This window comes from Pleurodeles waltl, chromosome 9 (assembly GCF_031143425.1).
Source record: "Pleurodeles waltl isolate 20211129_DDA chromosome 9, aPleWal1.hap1.20221129, whole genome shotgun sequence".
NCBI classification, from domain to species: Eukaryota; Metazoa; Chordata; class Amphibia; order Caudata; family Salamandridae; genus Pleurodeles; species Pleurodeles waltl.
In genome coordinates this window covers 403326375-403345761 of record NC_090448.1, presented here as the reverse complement: position 1 = coordinate 403345761, position 19387 = coordinate 403326375, and the positions used below count along the sequence as shown (strand labels likewise).

General features: G+C 46.4%; 1 protein-coding gene across 10 annotated transcripts in view; it reads left to right on the top strand.

Annotated features, from left to right (window-relative positions):
• Positions 1–19387, top strand: part of MARK2 (microtubule affinity regulating kinase 2) — a 603936-nt gene that overhangs the window by 321955 nt on the left and 262594 nt on the right. For all 10 annotated transcript variants that reach the window (XM_069207129.1, XM_069207137.1, XM_069207134.1 and 7 more), the window contains exons 7-10: positions 4408–4464; positions 6966–7202; positions 7920–8039; positions 8132–8231. In XM_069207129.1, coding sequence (XP_069063230.1) covers positions 4408–4464; positions 6966–7202; positions 7920–8039; positions 8132–8231 — 514 coding nt within the window. The remainder of the gene's footprint in view (positions 1–4407; positions 4465–6965; positions 7203–7919; positions 8040–8131; positions 8232–19387) is intronic.

Genomic DNA, 19387 nt, shown 5'->3' with positions numbered 1-19387 from the left:
AAGTGACTCCTCTTCTAGGTGATAATGTGCATGGGCATCAACTCCATTGTTAGATTGTTTTCTCTCCGCCGTCGGGTTCGGACTTGTGTGTGCCTCTGCTTCGGTTAGATTCTCCAGTTTGTCTGTCTTTGATGGTATTGCCATCATTTGCACTTTCTCCATCTGTGCTCCCGCTGAAACTCCACCGGTTCAACTCCGTTTGACCACAGCCCCTTTGGGACACCACCTTTCAGGGCCTTCCTTTGCTCTTACCAACAGTCTTCTCGAATGCTCCGCTGTAATAGAATGCATGCCCTTTCTGTTCTGTCCGCATTGTCACACGAAGTAGCCGCACAAGGACCAACATTGTGTACAACTTGTCGGTGTCACTGGATCACAAGGAGTTTGACTGTGACATGTGTTGAACCTTTAGGTCAAAATGGATGGTCCGCGACCGCATGGCTTGTCGCCTCAAAATGTCTCACTGAGCCACAGGCAAAACAACTGGTAGCTAAGGGGCAAACTATCCTTAACATCTCCATATGCTGAGCCCTAGATGCGGCAGACACTGCAGCATGGGGAATCAATAGTAGTATTCTCTTGAGGCATCACGCTTGGCTTAGGATTTCTGCTTTCAAACCAGAGGTTCAGTTGTCAGTTCTTAACCTGACTTTCGATAAAGTGCACTTGTTTGGTCCACTAGTAGACTCCACCTTGGAAAAAGTAAAAATGGATACATAGACCGCTAAGGCTATGAGAGCACTACAGGCACCCACTCCCAGGGGTACTTTGTTGCCCAACATACTATGGGACCTATAAGTCTACCTCTGCAGAGGCACACATTCCTACACCAAAAGCTACTGTGACTCATTTAGAAGCAACAACAATGAAGGTAGAGGTAAAGGCGCCTCCCCTTGTGGATCAACACCCTCTGCCAATCAGTGACTAACTTAACCTACCCACCAGCCCCCACACAGTATACAAGAAAGGGGGTAGGTAGTGGTGGTTGAAAGGGGTGCCCTTCCCACCCGTTGAGCAAGTAAAATCAATAGTAATTCATCATGATAATCATGCAGAAATGGGGTGGACTATGGTGCTATGCGGTAAAAATGCCCCACTACCCGAGAGCATAAAGTAGTGCTTCGAAGACACACCATACATGACATTTAACACAGAAGCCGCAGCACTCAAAACCTGCAGATTGGACTCCATTTTCTTGCAAAGGTGCGGTCGCCTCATACCAGGCACAAGACTTACCACAGTCATAGTAAACCGGGTTTACCCATCACCCTGTTTATTTCACTAGTGAATTACCTCATTTACCTCCCTACTCACTGTTGCCGTCTCGTAGACGTGAGTTCCACTTCTTCCGAGCCTGTTTACATAAGGAGCCTTGAAAAAGTCACCTGTTGTGACAAAACACGTTTTGGCTGTGTTTATGGACCAATGCTCAACCGACTACTTGGCTATGTTTCTGGAACAATGTACATCCGAATACTTTGATGCTCATTTCTACTAATTAAAGGATTCAACTACAACCAACTCAACTGAAGGACATTTTCTTTACAAACTTTGTTTTGAGTGCTGTGGCTTCTGTGTTAGATCCCGACCCCACGCAGAGCAGACTGCAATCTTTTCACCCAACATGGCATTCTATCACTACAGACAAATGGGTACTGGTCATTATCCAACATGACTATTGTCTGGAGCTCATTACCACACTGTCCAACATTCCACCTCGCACGCATGTGTTGGCTCAGGATTATCTAACATTACTCAAGCAGGAAGTCTAAGCCCCTTCTCCTCAAAGAAGCCATACACCCTGTTCCTATTCAACATCAGGGCTCAGGAGTATACTCCCTGTACTTGCTAGTCCCCAAAAAGGACAGGTCTTTAGGACCAATCATATATCTCAGGTCTCTAAACAAATACATCATATCGGAGCACTTCCGCATGGTCACGTTACAGGATGCCATTCCACTTCAACAAAGTGATGTTATGGCAACAGTAGTCCTAAAGGACGTCTAATTCCACCTACCAATAGACCCAACTGTTTGCAAATACTTAAGATTTGTCATAGCAGGCAACCATCACCCATTGTCAAGGTTCTTCCATTAAGGGTAACCATTGCACTGTGAGTGTTCACCAAATGCCTAGCAGTGGTCGCAGCTCATCTGTGCAGACTTAATGTTCACGCATTCCGTTACCTAGATGACTGGCTTATCAAAACCAGTACACATCATCAGTGACAAAAAAGCACACTCAAATTACACTAGATCTTGTCCTCGGTTTAGGATTTACTATCAGCAGCCCCCAAATCTCACCTGCAACCTCTACAGGTTCACCCATATGTGGGAGCAATCTTAAACACAGTTAGGATTAGCCTACCCCAATCCCACACAAATTCAAAACTTTAAAGCAACATTTCTCCAGTTTCATACAAACCAGCAACTCACAGTAAGGATGGGTATGCATCTGCTAGGAATGATGGCTTCCTGCATTGCCATAGTTCCCCACACAAGGTTTCTCTGGCATTTGTTACAGGAATGTCTAGATGGTCAGTGGTCTCAGTCACAGTGTCAGTTGGAGGATGTAGTGTTGATAGACTGCCACATTAATTGTTCACTGCAATGGTGGAACACCAACAACCTGTTGAAGGGGCGGCCTTTTCTGGACCATGTTCCCCATGTCACTCTGTCAACAGACTAATCACAGACTGGATGGAGTGCTCACATGCAAGACCACGCAGTACAGAGTATATGCTTCACTTACAAAAGGCAAACTTACTGTACACTTCCATACGTTTACATTTCGCTGCAGTGGCTCCCTACCTCCAAAATAGAGAGCACTTCCCTCTGTTCAACATTCCGGTCATCAAAGCCTTCATGGAAGGACTCAAATGACTAATTCCACCAGGGGTTTCCCCAGCAACCTCCGGAAACCTTAATATCATTCTTACCGGACTTGTGGTCCCCTAGTTGAACTGCTACATTCATGCCCCCTTCAATTTCTTTCTTGGAAAGTGGCATTCTTAGTAGTCATCTCTTTACTTATGCGTGCTGATGAGCTCCAGGCTTTAACTATTTTTCCAAATACACAGACAAAAGTTGGTTCTCTGCCCCAACTCTAAATTCCTACCAAAGGTAGTCTGTTTCACCTCAGCCAGTCCATTATGTAGCTAGTTTTTTTCCCCAACCGGATTCTGATGCGGAAAGAGCTCTTCGTACGTTAAGTGTAAAAAGGGCACAGATGTTCTACATTGATAGAACTAAAGCTTTCGTAAATTCTAAAAAACTGTCACCTTTTTACCACCACACAAAGGCAATCCTATATCCAAATCAGATATAACCTAATGGATAGTAAAAAGTATTCAAACTTGCTATTTTAAGGCCAAAAGACCTTTACCTGTTCCTCCCAGAGCACACTCCACTTGCCAAAAGGGGGCGGCCATGGATTTTCTTTTTTTTCTTTTCTTTTTTTTAGGAAACCTCCCTATAGCTGACATATGTATGTCTATGCAGATCGTGTGTATCTAAAGCCACGCGTGCCATGGAAAATGGAATGTTACTTTACCCTGTAAGCATATGTTCTTGGCATATAATAATGTAGATTCGCCTGCGCCCACCCTCTTCCCCGGACACCGCTGGCCGTTGCAGTTCCTTATATATTTACATTTAGCATGGTCATCGCATTAATTACATATACTTTACACTCCTTTTTCACCCGCCTGCAGAAAAACAATATAACAATGGAGTTGATGCCCATGTTTATTATCACCGAGAGGAGGAGTCACTCGACTTGGTGACTCGAAACAATTCTTGGAAGGAAAACAACTTGCACAACTCCAAACCAACACTGGATGCCAGGAGTATGCTGCGCAGGTGTATCTACAGCACTACATGTCACGTACAGATGCTTCTGCTTAAGTAACGTTAAAAAAAAAAAAAAAAAAAAATTCACTTGAAAAAAAACCCCAAAGATTACAGGGACGTTCTAGTTAGGAAATAGAATTTAAAAACCTTTGAAATTCACTAAAAAAAACAAAGGTTTGAGGGACTTTGTAGCTAATCAGATTTCACACACACAAAACAATATAAATTCAACAGTTTTATAATTATACTTACTTCAAGAAGTTAACTCTTGCCATGCACTGCTAATTACCCTACGTATTACATTACTCATGACATCTTCTACACATAATTGAAAATGGCACCACGCTTGTTGGTATTTCAGCCCCAACTGATAAGACAACTGCATGGCGGTTCTCTAACTTTAATGCGCTACAGACCTTGTTCTCTGGAACCCAACACTGTAGCTGGCGATTACACTTGTAAGTTTTTCTGAATTTCGTGAATGGGCTAGTCTTTGGAAATACTCTTACTGGTTTGTCAAAGACCAATTCCCCACTCTTTTTCTCTTCTGTTTCAGATAGTGTCTGCTGTGCAGTACTGTCATCAAAAGCTTATTGTACATAGAGATTTAAAGGTAAGACTACATTTTTAGATGTTTTAACATTTTGTAACCAAAAATATGGTCTGTTCACTAATTCATTTTTAGTTCCCTATGGTATAGTGGATTTGATCCCTTTCTCAAACACTGTGTATACTTTGGTGGTAAACAAGAAGTTAAATGTGGAAAGATGTAGACAAATGCTAAACGTGGCCATTTTAGTTTGGTTGCTTGCATCAAAAGCATTTATATTGAGAACGATAAGACATTAACTTGCCTCAAAGAAACTTTGCTTAAGCTATTGCTATTGAGAAACTGGGCTGGTGATCCTATCCAGAGGCTTAGCTCTCACGGCTCAGTGAGTCTGGTTATGAGAGGCCTGGGCCATATACCAGTACCACAATATATACGTTTTGAAATTCTACTGGACCTGGCAAGAGTACTTATCCCTGCCAGATGAGAGATTGTTCCAGACTTTGAGCTTGACAAAGGAAATAACAAATGGTGTTTTAAAATGTATATTGTCTGCCTTTTCTGGATGTTTCAACAGAAATTAAAATCTGGACTACACACAACATAAATTGATAATGTCTTTTATTATGCTGAATGTTGGCTACAAAAACCTCTCAGTAGTAACTCATGGGAAACATAAACAGTGGAGACAAAAACAATTAAAAGCAGCAGAAATTATAAACTGTTAAGGGGTATGGGCTAATTTTGTGGGTAGGGTATAGCATAAGGAAAAGGCTAAGGTTAATTGACATCAGGTTAGTTTGACGAAGGGTGCACATGCAGGCTTCCCACACAGTGAAAAAGTAAATATAGAATAATAGTTTAGAAAAACACATTATTCTGAACAACATTAAAAAATCAAGGTGAAAGGTTAGGGCTATATGAACGGGGTAAAGATCCTGAAATTAATAATTTTTTCATTAACCTCAGTCAGCCTGAGAATGAACCCATGGCCATTGTTCCAGCTTCCTAGCAATGGAACCACCTATTGTTCTACGGTTGGCTCCTGCTTACAAGCTAAAACTTACACATACATTGTTCCTGCGATTAATGAAGATCACAGTCTGATAAGGTTGTTTTGCAACCTTGCAAAAGGCAGTGCAGGTTCTTGACTTGGTTTATGGCCCCTTAGCATGCCATCACAGGAATCTCTTCCAGACCTTACCTGCCAGGCTCGTCAAAGCCATGTTTGACTGTGGAGCTTTCTGCTTTAGGGATCTTCCATATGACCTGAAATACATGATTTTCCAAATTTGCAGTATTTTAAAGGTGTGGATGCTAAGTATTGCATTCCTTTGTGACTTTTCAAAGTGTTCTTCTAGACAACTCATTGGACTACCCTGAAGGCCTTTGTAAGTGTCCCTCTGGCTGTATCTTTCTGCAGTATAGTCTTTGGTCAGAGAGGCTCAGTGCATCCTATTTGCTTTAAGCATTGCCTTGTGTATACTCTCCTTCATAGCATTTTTAGGGCAGAGGACTCGGCTTCTCAACTAGTTGGTGAAGTGGGAGAGCAAGAACCACAAAGTAAAGAAAATACCTTAAAGATGGTGCAAATACAGTTAATTCTTGTCTTTACACCAGTCACCAAGTAATTTTGTCGTTAATCTTAAGCTGTGTTGTAACCATACAAAGGAGAAAAACTGTCACTAGCTTGAAACAGTTAGTGACGCACTAGTTTTGCTCTTAAGGATGGGACACCGGTTCTGCTTCTCATTGGGGAAAATATTTATTAGTGGTATCTTTTAGAGAACATATTTCCCAGTCTTAGGCAAGTTAGGCATTCCTGAACTGTTAGTAATATGCCTTTTCATTAGAGATGTGCGAAATTCCCATAATGACTTGCAATTTCAGGTAAATCATGCGTAATGCACAAGTCATTTAACGCTATGTTTTAGTGCGAAAATTCTTTAGATCAGTTTTTGATTTGAGGACGCATTTTGTGCTTAAAAAAACATGAAAAAACGTTTCCTCAAACAGCTGCTTACTTTCTGCTTCCTTGTATTGTTCACGCGCTCCTGTACTATATAGTTTTTTACAATTAGCCATGGCATAATTACTGGACTATCTTATTTGCGTAATTTTGTGTGAGAAGCGTAAATTATGCCAGCATGATTTACATTTCTCACTGGCCTACTTTTCTACCACTCAAAATAAATTAGATACTGGCTGATGAGTTCTTTCAATCAACATGCAAGAATAATGGCATAAACATGAATCCTTCTCTTATGCCCGTGTGTGTCCTAATAAAAGTTAAAGTTAGAGGGTGTCCTGAGAACCTCACCTTGACAAGACATGTTTAGAGTATGTGAATCTAAAGGAGATGCCCTTATGTGTAACTATTTCTACAGGTAAGTATCTTTTTTCCCTGAAGAATATGGGCAGCGAGCCAATTATAAACTCTTGACGTGCTACGTAGTTGAACCTTGGAAAGCCCATTCGTATCTGATATATACATGAGTTTGCTCACTGGATTCCTGTTTGGATTTTGTCCAGCCTTTTATATCCAATCTTTTTTTCTTTCCTAGGCAGAAAACTTACTACTAGATGCAGATATGAACATTAAAATTGCTGACTTTGGCTTCAGCAATGAGTTCACATTTGGAAACAAGCTGGACACATTCTGTGGCAGCCCCCCATATGCTGCACCAGAGCTTTTCCAGGGCAAGAAGTACGATGGGCCGGAAGTGGATGTCTGGAGCCTGGGTGTTATCCTTTATACACTGGTCAGCGGTTCCTTGCCTTTTGATGGGCAAAACCTCAAGGTACACATCAGAACCATGCTAAAAAAAAAATTACTTTTTTGTTCAAATTTCATACTCAGTTGGGAGTAAGCGTTTAGATGGTAGCAGAAAGATCTACAGGTGGAGTTTTAATGAAAGGGATTGTTTCATTCTGGATGTATTTAACAAGAAACTAGGTTGGAGAAGCATACACGATCTGAGTAAACTAAATGTATTAGTTTAGGAGGACACTGAAAGAACAATTTTGCCTGATAACTCCCCCCCCCCCCCCCCCCCCCCCCCCCCCCCCCCAAATACCCATCAACTACATTCCCCTCTGCATTCCTCATCTGTCATTTGAAATAACAATGTAGCCAGGGTAGATTTTGCCACATTTCATCGTTTATTTTGGCAAGCAGATCACTGGTCTTATTGCAATGACACCTTCAGGCGTGTCCTGGGAGGTTTCATTAGATCACCTGGCTTATGCAGAGGGATAACAAAGTGCAGACCTTGGAAGCGAGCTGCAAGCAGTCAATGACTTGTTCTGGCCCAGATAGCAAGTGCTCACGATATTGTTGCCTACTGAGAGCCAGTTACTGGTAATGACCTTGACAGGCTACGCATGAACGTTTTAGAATATGCTCTTAAGGGACAACTTTTCCTTTTCTCATTTCTTAGTGGGGATGAAGAGTGTATTTATATTCTTATCTGGCAGGTAATACATTTTTTTTTTCAACCTCTTCTCATATTCTGTAGGAGCTGCGAGAGCGGGTGCTTAGGGGCAAATATCGCATACCGTTTTACATGTCAACAGACTGCGAAAACCTGCTGAAAAAATTCCTGATCTTGAACCCAAGCAAAAGAGGCACTTTAGAGGCGAGTATCATTAGGACTGTCTCAGACTTGTTCTGCCCTTGTATAAGTGTTTGGCTTTGATGCTGACATCTTTATGCTTCCTCCCCAAGCAGCAAATTATGCGAGACCGCTGGATGAATGTAGGTCACGAGGACGATGAGCTGAAGCCATATGTAGAACCTGTCCCAGATTACAAGGACCCCAGGAGAACAGGTGAGACTTTCAGAGATCAGTGTGATCTTTAGTGCTCAGTGTTCTGCTGTCTGCATGTGTAGCAGAGTGGCTTTTTGGAGGAATGGCGCTGTTATTTCACTCTGTTCCATAACACAGGCATTTCTTTGTTTCTTCATTTGTTTTGTGATACCTTCCATGCAGTTAAAGCACAAACAGTGATAAATCCTTTAGCACATGGGGGAATCTGTTTACTGCAGTCTCCCTTTCCAAAGCTTTACTTGTCACCTTTTAAACCAGCCCACAGCATTTCCCATTGGTCTGTGCATAGCATGCTTCCCAGCTGTGAAGTTAATTAAGTACCCGGTTATGTCCATGTAGACTGTTGCCAAGAAATCAGATTTGAAAAGGTAGATGGCCTCATCTGTCAGTGCACCAAAAATAAAGCTGTTTGGCATTGCTTGCCTGAATATGTCTTTATGAATTGGCAGATTGCTCCATCAACACACAGGTGTTCTGGTGTAATTATTAGAGCGTGAGGACGACATTTATATTTGACACTTACTTGAATCCTATTCTTACACGTCATTTGCTGCCCTGTCAGAAAACATTGAGTCAGTGGAAAACTCTTCTTTTCCTTTCCACGTTGTACCTGTTACATTGGTGATCTTTCTTCTGCATTCTGACCTCTGACTTTCACATTATCTTACTGCAATAATTTTCATGAACTTTTACTTTTTTGCTGACTTATGACTTGAATCCTGTTATATTTTAAAGCCACCACTGACACATAGCTTTTTAAACCTGGTTGCACCATTTCTCAATTATTGGACTCATTGTTCTTAATGGGTGGGTTATAGTCTCACGATCTTCAACAGATTCAAACACCTTATAATAATCTAATACATGTTATTTAATTTAGTTAAAAAATAGCCCTCTAACACCTAAAATGCATGTAGGAAAGTGCCCCTTTTTGGCATGGTTTGTCCCGGCCCCCACACTCCACCACCACTTTTTGCCTGATGTTGATGCTAACTTGACTGAGTGTGTGCTGTGATCCTGCTAACCAGGCCCAATGCTAACAATGTAGCTAAGGTCTAGCCCATGGCTATAATGACCTTAGAATATGGAGGGTTTACTGGTGTGAAACAAGTAGTGGTCTCTTCTGCTATCCCAGGTTAGTGTCTGATAGGGAATGCCCTGGAGTCCTCAGGCTTGGGCTGAGGTAGAACCCATGGAGCCATTGCTGGGAATCCCTGCGATGGTGTGTGTGTTAAGACTAGAGCACAAAGCCGAGCTCAGGGTGAAAAAAGTGTTTGAACTTGGAATAATGGCCCAACCTTCCAAGAGAAAGGGCAAGAAGACTAGGGGCCAGCTTCTGTACAGCAAAAAAGCAAAAAACTCCTCAGGAAGTCTTAACATCCTCAGAGGGAGCTGAGCCCATGGAACTTGACCTTTACCAAGACGAGCTATTTGGCCCAGGGGGGACTTCTAGGGACCAGCCGTGCCAGGTACAGAGGACCTGTCCCACTCTTGATGGCCTGAGGCAGAAAGCTGCTGCACAAGAAAAAGGAGATGTCAGGGCCTCCCACAGGGTATATTTGGAGAAGGGACTTTTGTACACAGAGGCAAGAGACCCAAACCTGGTGTCACCAGGCAAGTGATCGTGCTTCAGAAGTTCAGGGAATTCATCCTCACTCTAGCACATGACATCTCCCTAGCTCGGCCAAACTAAAAAATGGAATAGGCTAGTGAGCCATTTCTACTGGCCCAACATGTCGCAAAAGTTGACAGTTTTGCACCTCCTGTGTCATCTGCCATGGCGATCCAAAGGCCCCCATAATTCCACTCTCAGTGGTTGGGGTTCCCTTTTAAATAGTTGGTGTGGACATAGTGAGTCCACTTGAACCACCCACAGCCTCAGGAAACCAATATATACTAGTAGTAGTGGATCATGCTACCAGATATCCTGAAGCAATTCCTCTTAAGTCTACCTCAGCCCGTGCACTAGTCAAAGCCCTCATTGGTATCTTTACCAGGGTAGGGATACATAAGGAAGTGGTTTCTGACAGAGGTGCCAACTTCATGTCAGCTTACCTAAAACACATGTGGAATGAGTGTGGGGTGACTTACAAGTTCACCACACCGTACCATCTAGGACTTGTTGAAAAGTTCAACAGGGCATTGAAGGGCATGATCAAAAAGGAAATGGGCTGTCCTTGTGCCATGCTTGCTTTTTGCCTACAGAGAGGTGCCTCAGAAGGGAGTAGGGTTTTACCCCGTTGAACTTCTGTTTAACCACCCTGTTAAGGGACCACTTGTTCTTGTGAAGGAGGGTTGGGAGAGACCTCCCCATGAACCTAAGCAAGATGTGGTGGACTATGTGCTAGATGTCTGCTCTAAGATGGCATAGTACATGGAAAAAGCATCCACAAACCTTGAGGAGCCAACAGCTCCAGAAGCAAAGGTATGACCAAAAGGCTGCACTGGTGGAGTTTAAACCAGGGCACAGATGGTGTGGGTTCTGGAGCCTGTGGCTCTTAGGGCACTTCAGGACAGGTGGAGTGGCCCTTACCCTATCCTAGAAAAAAAAGTGAGGACACCTACTTGATAGACATGGCCTCTAATAGGACACCCAAGAGAGTGATCCATTTGAACCACCTCAAAGCTTTTTTTGTGACAGGGCTGATGTAACCCTGCTGATGGTTACTGATGAGGACCAGGAAGCAGAATGTGAACCTCTTTGACCTCTTCTCTCTCAGCCATAAAGATGGGTCAGTTGATGGACTTGTCTACTCACACACTCACTACCCAACAACATACCGACTGCAGTCAAGTCCTGCAGCAGTGTGCAGAGCTCTTATCCTTAACCCCTGGACAGACACACTGGTGTACCTATGATGGGGACACTGGAGACAGCTTACCTTTTAAATCCAGGATCCATTGGTAAGTTAAGGAGAGCGTCAAAGTTGAAGTCAACAAGCTGCTGGATTTAGGGGTTATTTAACCTGCTCACAGTCCCTGGGCTAGCCCAGTGGTCTTAGTCCCCAAACCTCACCCCCAGGGTTGAAAGAAAGAAATGGGCTTCTGTGTGGACTACAGAGGTCTCAACTCTCTCACCAAGATATATGCTCACCCCAAACCCAGGATTGATAAGCTGATACGCAAATCTGATAGAGACTTCTAGTTGCAGGTTCCTTACCTTAGAATTTCCGTCAGAAACTTTTCTTCGAGTAGTACCCCTGCAGGTCATCAGGTGGCATCTGTTGACTCCCCGGGCGTCGTTGTGGTCGCCGTAATGACGTTGTGGTCGTATATAGGCACCACCCCAGCACGCTGACGTCAGTTCTTTCCTTTCCGTGCCAATCTGCGAGCAGATCCGAGAGAAGAGCTTACCCCTAGTCACTTTTTGACTAACCAACACTTTTGTTGAATACTTTTTGGCGAGTTTTGGATGTGTCGAGGGATATCCCGAAAGACTGGTTTTAAACCCTGCGACTCATGTCACCGAATGATGTCCGTGACAGGTCTGCATCGCGTCTACCTTTGGTGTCTGTAGCGCAACCATGACCTGAAGTTGTGCTCAGAGTGTCTGGCTATGAACCCGAAGGCTTTGAGGGAGCAGTCCCTGAAGTTCAAAGGGACCCGGCACCCGACTCTGGGTTGCTCCCAGTCTCCATCAAGAGGAAGGTCACAAAACCGCTCGCGAAGTCATCACCACTCCTCTTTGTCCAGGTCATCGGGGCTATCAGGTCACAAGAAAAAAAGTCGAAGAAGGCCAAACATTCTTTGACTTCACCCCTCCGTTCGGACGATACGATGCGGTAAGAGCATCGATGCCCTTGGTCTCCACCTTTGGACCCTGTGTCGGCTCTGCGCCTCCCTGACTTTCCAGGAGCCGGTGCTACTGCTACCCAGTTGAAAGAGTTCTGTGAGGCCATGCGCCTCATCTTTGGGCAGACCGACCTGTATGCGGTGCCTTTGGGCCCAGGTGAGTCGTTGAGGGCCCCCTCAGGTTCCATGCTGGTGGCTTTGGCCTTGGCTCCTGGAGACACCTCTAGATCCACTCTAGTATCTGTAACAATGCAGGTCGTGTCAGTGTGACCTTCCCGGCATCAAGACGGACATTGACGCTCCTGATGTCAGTTGGGCCCACAATCAGCGTCCATCTTATACTTATCTCAACTACCTGGACTGGTGTCTCTCGACGCCGATTCTGTTTTCCATGGGCTCCCCTGGGCCCAGGGCGGAATCAGGCCCTGCTTTCTATGGGTATGGGGATAGTGTAGAGGGAACACTGGACCCTTTAGAATACCAGCTTGACCTTGACATGGACTGGGTTCAGGATTTGGGTGGACACCAGCGGATTAGATACCTCTACTGATGCTGGCATGCTTTCTCCCCCTAACGTGGCTATGGAGGAGGGAGTTTCATACTCCATGTTGGTAAGAAGGGCTGCTAAGGTTTTTGATCTTTAGCTTCCGTCTGTGGAGGTCAGGTCCAACCTCCTAACTGAGCTGCGTCAGACCAAGGCTTCCAGTTCAAAACCCCTCCTACCCTTTAATGAAGCCCTTACGGACGTCCTCCTGGGTACCTTGCCCAAACCCAACACAGGGGCTCCTGTGGATAGGAATGTTGCCCGCTGCCATTGGCCTGCACCGACCGTTCCAAAATTTGTGGCCCAACGTCCTACGTCTGAGAGCATTGTTGTCCAGGCTTCCTCTTCTTCTGGTGCATTCCCTTCCGCTCCCCCGGATAGGGAATCAAAATTACTGGATAACTTTGGGAAGAAAATGTTTTCTTCCACCGGTCTAACTCTGCGGTCTGTGAACACCGCATGCCTTTTGGGCCAATACTCACATACTCTCATGGATACGGTTGCGCAAGTGCTGCCTTGAGTCCCGGAGGCGGCCCGGGCTGTTCTCTCCCAAGCTGTTACGGGCGGAAGTGAGTCAGCGAAGTTCATGATTCATTGTTGACTGGATACGACACTCACTAGGTAGATCGGTTGTCTCAACAGTGGCCTTGAGGCGCCCCGCTTGGTTGAGGACGTATGGCTTATCAGGAGATGTCCAGCAATCTTTAATGGACATGCGCTTTGATGGCACCCGTCTCTTCGGAGACAAAGTGGACTCAGCGCTTGAGCACTTTAAGGATTCCAGGTGTAGGAAAGTGCCTCTTTTGGAATGGTTACCCCTCCACTTTTCCCTGAGAAGGATGCTGAGTGTACTGGGATCCTACTAACCAGGCCCCCACCACCAGTGTTCTTTCCCAAAACTGTACCAGTATTCCCACAATTGGCACACCCCTGGCACACAGTTAAGTCCCTTGTAAACAGTACCCATGGTACCAAGGGCCCTGTGGCTAGCGAAGGTCCCCAAGGGCTGCAGCATGTATTATGCCACCCTGGGGGACCCCTCACCAAGCACATGCACACTGCCTTTGCAGCTTGTGTGTGCTGGTGGGGAGAAAAAGACAGTCGACATGGCAACCCTCTCTGTGCCATGCCCACAAACCTTTGCCTATGGCATAGGTAAATCGCCCCTCTAGCAGGTCTTGCAGCCGTAAGGTTGGGTGCACTATACCACAGGTAAGGGCATAGTTGCATGAGCAATATGCCCTTACAGTGTCTAAGACCATTCTTAGACATTGTAACTGCAGCGTGGCCATATAAAGTATATGGGCTGGGAGTTTGTCATTACAAACTCCACAGCTTCATAATGGCCTCACTGAAGTCTGGGAAGTTTGGCATCAAACCTTCCAGCACAATAAACCCACACTAATGCCAGTGTTGGATTTATTGAAAAATGCACTCAGGCGACATCGTACTTTACCCACCTTCTAGTGCAGCATTGACCAGTCTGTGCCAGCCTGCCACTTCCAGATACGTTTCTGACCACATGGGATGAGAGCCTTTGTGTTTTTTTGTGGCCAGAAACAAAGCCTGCACTGGGTGGGGGTGCTTCACACCTCCCCCCCTGCAGTAACTGTAACACCTGGCACTCAGCCCCAAAGACTCAGACCTCTTGTTACAGTGCCCCAATGGCACTCCAGATAGTAGAGATGCCTGTCCCCCAGACAAAGCCCCACTTTTGGTGGCAAGTCTGGCAGGAAAATTAGGGAAAACAAGGAGGAGTGGCCACATTAGCTGGGACCACCACTAAGGTGGAGTGCCCCCCCCCCCCCTTTTCAAAATCCTCCATCTTGGTTTGGAGGACAGGGACCACTAGGGTTAGGTCTCTTTCCCCCTCCCCAAAGCAAGTAGACACCGGAAGGGTGTAGTAACCCTCAGACAGTAGCCATTGGCTACTGACCCCTGTAAAGCCCCTAAATCCAGGATTTAAGGCCTCCCCTCAATCTAGCTTGTCAGATTCCTGGCGACCTTGAGAAGAAAAGGACTGCTAAGCCAACCCCCAGCAGAGACATCTGCTGACACCAACTGACATGCAACCAGAAGGCGATGCACCCTGCAGGACCAGCGAGCTCTTAAAAGCGTCAGGAAGACTGCCTGCACTCCAAAGGACCAAGAACACCAGCGGACAGTGGCCCTGTCCAGAAAGAAACACCATCAAAGGACTCTGGAACCGCCCCAGATCCACAAGTCCTGCCCGCTCTGCACCCGATGTCGACGGCCCATGTCCAGGTGGCCCATCCAACTGGAGCTAGTTCCCAGGCAATTCTGAGCAAGTGCCCACTCTAGGTTGACCCCTCCTGTCCAACACAAAGCCTGCTGCCTGAATTCAGAGTACCCCCTGACCGTGACAGAACAGGACAAAGATTCCTGACGCCAAAAGGTACCCCTGCAATCTCTGGCATTGGGGAATCCGATCTTCGGTGCAGCAACATCCAGCAGGCAGCCCTCCTCCTTGTCCAGCCTTTGGTTTCCCCAGCCCGACCCCCTGGACTTTACCTGCAGAATCTGACACACCCGGGGTCCCCCTTTAGGAAAGCATTGGGAGCTCGACACTGTGTTTGCACCCTACACTCGGCTGCCCATGCACTGCTGAGGGTGTGTATTTAGTGCTGACCTGTGGCCCCCTGGTGCTCCTCTTAAGCCCCCATGTCTGCCCTCCGAAGATGCGGGTGCTTACCTGCAAGCATGCCTGATAGCGAGTGCCCACAGTCTCCATAGGAGCCCATGTTAAATCGACCTCAACTTGGACCTCTGCACCAGGCTGGCCGTGGGTTGCTGGTGGCGGGTGTTTGGGGTTAACTTGAACCCCAACCTGTGGACATCCTAACCCTTGGAGACTGGAACTGTAAGTCTTGTACTTACCTGGAAACTGAGCTAACTTTTCTTCCCCCCAAAACTCTTTGAAAATTGCACTGTCAACTTTTAAAACAGATTATTGCTATTTATTTGAAAACCATATAACTTAGCAAATTGAAACAAAGTGGTATTGATACATATGTTGGATATTTAATTGTAAATGTACTTACCTACAATTTGAATCTTTTGGTTTCAGAAATAAAGTAACAACAATTTTTTTTTTGCTATATAAAAACAGTTGGCCTGGAGTTAGTCAATGAGTGTGTGCTCTAGTTTTTGACTGTGTGTGTACAACAAATGCTTTGCACTACCCTCTGAAAAGCCTAACGGCTCGACTACACTACCACAAAAGAGAGCATTAGTATTATCTACTTTAGCCTATTTTAAGCCTCTGAGGAGCCCCTGGACTCTGTGCACACTATCTCATTTTGATATAGTTTATACAGAGCCAGCTTCCTAAACTGGGCTATGGCTTGGCTCCTTGGCCTTGTAGCTGCTACTCGTCCCCCACAGTCTGCTTTTTGCCACTTTGATGGCTATTGTAGGGGCGCCCAACTGCATTCATTTCCACCTGGATGCGGGATCCCACATGCTTGTGGATCAGGGAGCCAGCAGTCCACCCAGTCCACTCTCACCCCCTCCACTGCCTCCAAGCCTTCCTAGTCTGTTGGAACTTTCAGGACCAGTTGGTGGCAGGATCTGCCATCACATGCCCCTCTGGGTATCCATCACCATGGACAGGTGGATGTTGCAGATTTTCCGAAGAGGCTACACTCCCCCCCATTCTCTCCCCACCCCCAACACCCAACGTGAGACTTCCCCTCCAGCCATGCCACCATCATTTGATCATCTGTCTGAGGATCATTTGTCACTTCTTTGTGAGGAAGTCAAGGCTCTCTTGGCCAAGGGAGCCATAGAGAGGGTCCCTGTGCCAGAAGTAGGTTGTGGTTGTTATGCCCGCTACTTTCTGGTGCCCAAAAAGGACAAGGGCCTTCGCCCTATCTTAGATCTCTGGTCCCTCAACCTCTGACCCAAGAAGAAGTTCAAAATGCGAACTCTAGCTCAGGTCCTATCTTCCCTGGAGACTGGATGGTAGCGTTGGACTTGCAGGATGCCTATTTCTACATTCCTGTCCTGCCAGCCCACAGACGTTACTTCGTCGTGGTAGGTCACGAGGACTTTCAGTTCACCATGCTCCACTTCAGCCCTACCATCGCCCTTCTGGTGTTCACGAAAGTGGTGGTAGTGGTCACAGCTATTCTACTTAGGTTAGGAGTTTCAGTCTTCCCCACCTTGACGACTGGCTATTGAAGGTGAACTCGGCCCAGGAGGTAGTCTTCTCCTCCTCCAGACTAAGCTAAACCTCATGCATTCACTGGGGTTTATTATAAATGTGCTGAAGTCACACCTGACTCCCTCTCAGACGCTCCCTTTCATTGGAGCAGTTCTGGACACAGTGCACTTTCAGGCTTATCCTCCCCAAAACAGAGTCCAGGGTACTCGGCCTCTATCCTGGATTTCAGTGAGAATGAGGCTGTTGGGCCTCATGGCCTCCTGCATCCTGCTGGTCCAACATGCCAAATGACATATGTGGGCTCTGCAGTAGGACCTGAAGTTCCTGTGGATGCAGCATCAGGGGAATCTCTCCGACATGGTCCATATCTCAAAAGGGACTGCACTAGATCTGCAGGGGTGGCTATCAAATCCATATTATGTCAGTGACAGATCTCTCCCTTCCCCAACCAGATGTCACTCCTGGTGTGGGGAGGCCACATGGGAGAGGTGGAAGTCAGAGGCCTGTGGTCTCCGACAGGGTCCGGGCTCCACATCAACCTTTAAGAGCTGCGGGTAATCCGACTTGCATTGAAAGCATTCCTACTGTCTCTCAAAGGAAAATCGGTGCAGGTGCTTACGGACACCACCACTGCCGTGTGGTACTGCAATAAGCAGGGGAGAGTGTGGTCGTGGACTCTCTATCAAGAAGCTCTTCGCCTCTGGACATGGCTGGAACGCCAGGGCATTTCACCGGTGGTTTAACATCAAGGGGGCTCTCTGAACACCAGAGCAGACAAACTCAGCTGCTGACGCATAGTCTATCACGAATGGCGCCTCCATCCGGAGGTGGCGCAAGGTCTCTTTCAGCAGTGGGGAGAGCCTTGGTTAGATCTGTTCGCCTCCATAGAGAACACGGAGTGTCAGCTGTTTTGCGTGTTGGAGTTTCCATGGTGGCATTCGCTCAGCAATGCTTTTCGTTACGAGTGGAGCTCAGGCCTCCTTTACACCTTCTGCCAATACTACTTCTGCCCAGAGTTCTGAAGATCATGCTTAACTGGGCCCAAGTAATCCTGGTGGCTCTGGACTGGACTTGAAGAGTCTGGTACCCTGAGCTATTGAGCATGGCCATCGATCCTCTGATCAGACTGCCCCTTCAGGAGGATCTTCTGTCACAGCAGTAGGGGGATGGTCCTTCACCCGAACCTGTCCAGTCTTTGCCTCCTTGTGTGGAGATTGAGCAGCGGCAGTTGACTGTTTTCGACCTTCCCCGCCGAAGTCTGTGATATCTTGACAGCCAGACGTCCCTCCACCAAAAGGGTATATGCCTGTTGTTGGAATAAATTTGTGGCTTGGTATATCAACAAGTATGTTGATTACCCTTTCTGCACCTGTCTCAGAGGTGCTCCTCTTCATTCTCTCTCTTGCCCAGTAGGGCTCTGCTCTGGGCTCCCTCAAGTGTTATCTGTCTGCCATCTCTCCCCTTTTTAGTGCTGCCAGACCAACCTTCTCTATTCAGATTTCCCATTGTTGGGAGGTTTCTTAAAGGACTCACCCACATGTTCCCTCCTATCCCGTTCATAATGCCCCAGTGGGATTTGAACTTGGTCCTCACATATCTCATGTGTACTCCTTTCGAGCCACTCCACAACTGTCCCCTGCGGCTCTTGACTCTTAAAACTGCCTTCTTGATTGCCAGCACCTCTGATCACAGAGTGATTCAGCTCCAGGCTTTCTCTTCGAAGCCACCATTTCTAGCTGTCCATCCTGACAAAGTGATGCTTTGTACTAGAGCTATCTTCCTTCCCAAAGTGATGACACCTTTTCATGTAGGCCAATCAACACCTTGCCTACTTTTTTACACACCCCCACATCCCTCACATGAGGTGGAGAGACTCCACCACCTGAATCCAAAAAGAGCATTGGCGTTCTACCTCAGTCGTACCAAAGATTCTGGGTGGATGATCAACCCTTTGTGGGTTATGTGGGTGCGAAGAAAAGAAGGTCGGTGCAGAAGAGGCCATCTCGTGATGGGTAGTCCTCGGCATCAAGATGTGCTATACGTTGGCGACCACCTGGGTGTTTGCGTGCTCATTCCACCAGACCAACTGCTGCTACCACAGTGTTAGCAAGCGGAGTTCCAGTCCTAGGTATCTGCCAGGCAGCACCGTGGGCATCCCTGCACATGTTCACTAAACATTACTGCCTGGATAGTCGGGTCCGCAGAGACGGCTTCTTAGACCGTTTGGTCCTGTAGAACTTTTTTGGTGTGATCTTAGTTCACAGCCCACCACTGGGGTTGGTATTGCTTGGGAATCTATTCTAAGGTAAGGAATCTGCAGCTACAACTAGAATTCTCTATCAGATGAACAAGTTACTTACCTTCGGTAACGATATATCTGATAGAGATCTATGCTAGTTGCAGATTCCTTACCGACCCGCCCATCCTCCCTACTCTGCTAACTGATTTCTAGGGACAGGTACTTCCCTTTAAGGGCCCTAGTTTTGGCGCACCATTCTCAGTGTTCTTCATGGCTTTGCACTACTGGCGTGGAAAGTCGTGAAAAGAAACTGACGTCAGCTTGTCAGTGTGGTGCCTATATACGACCGTGACGACATCATAGCGACCATGACTCCGAGACCCGCCAGGTTGACC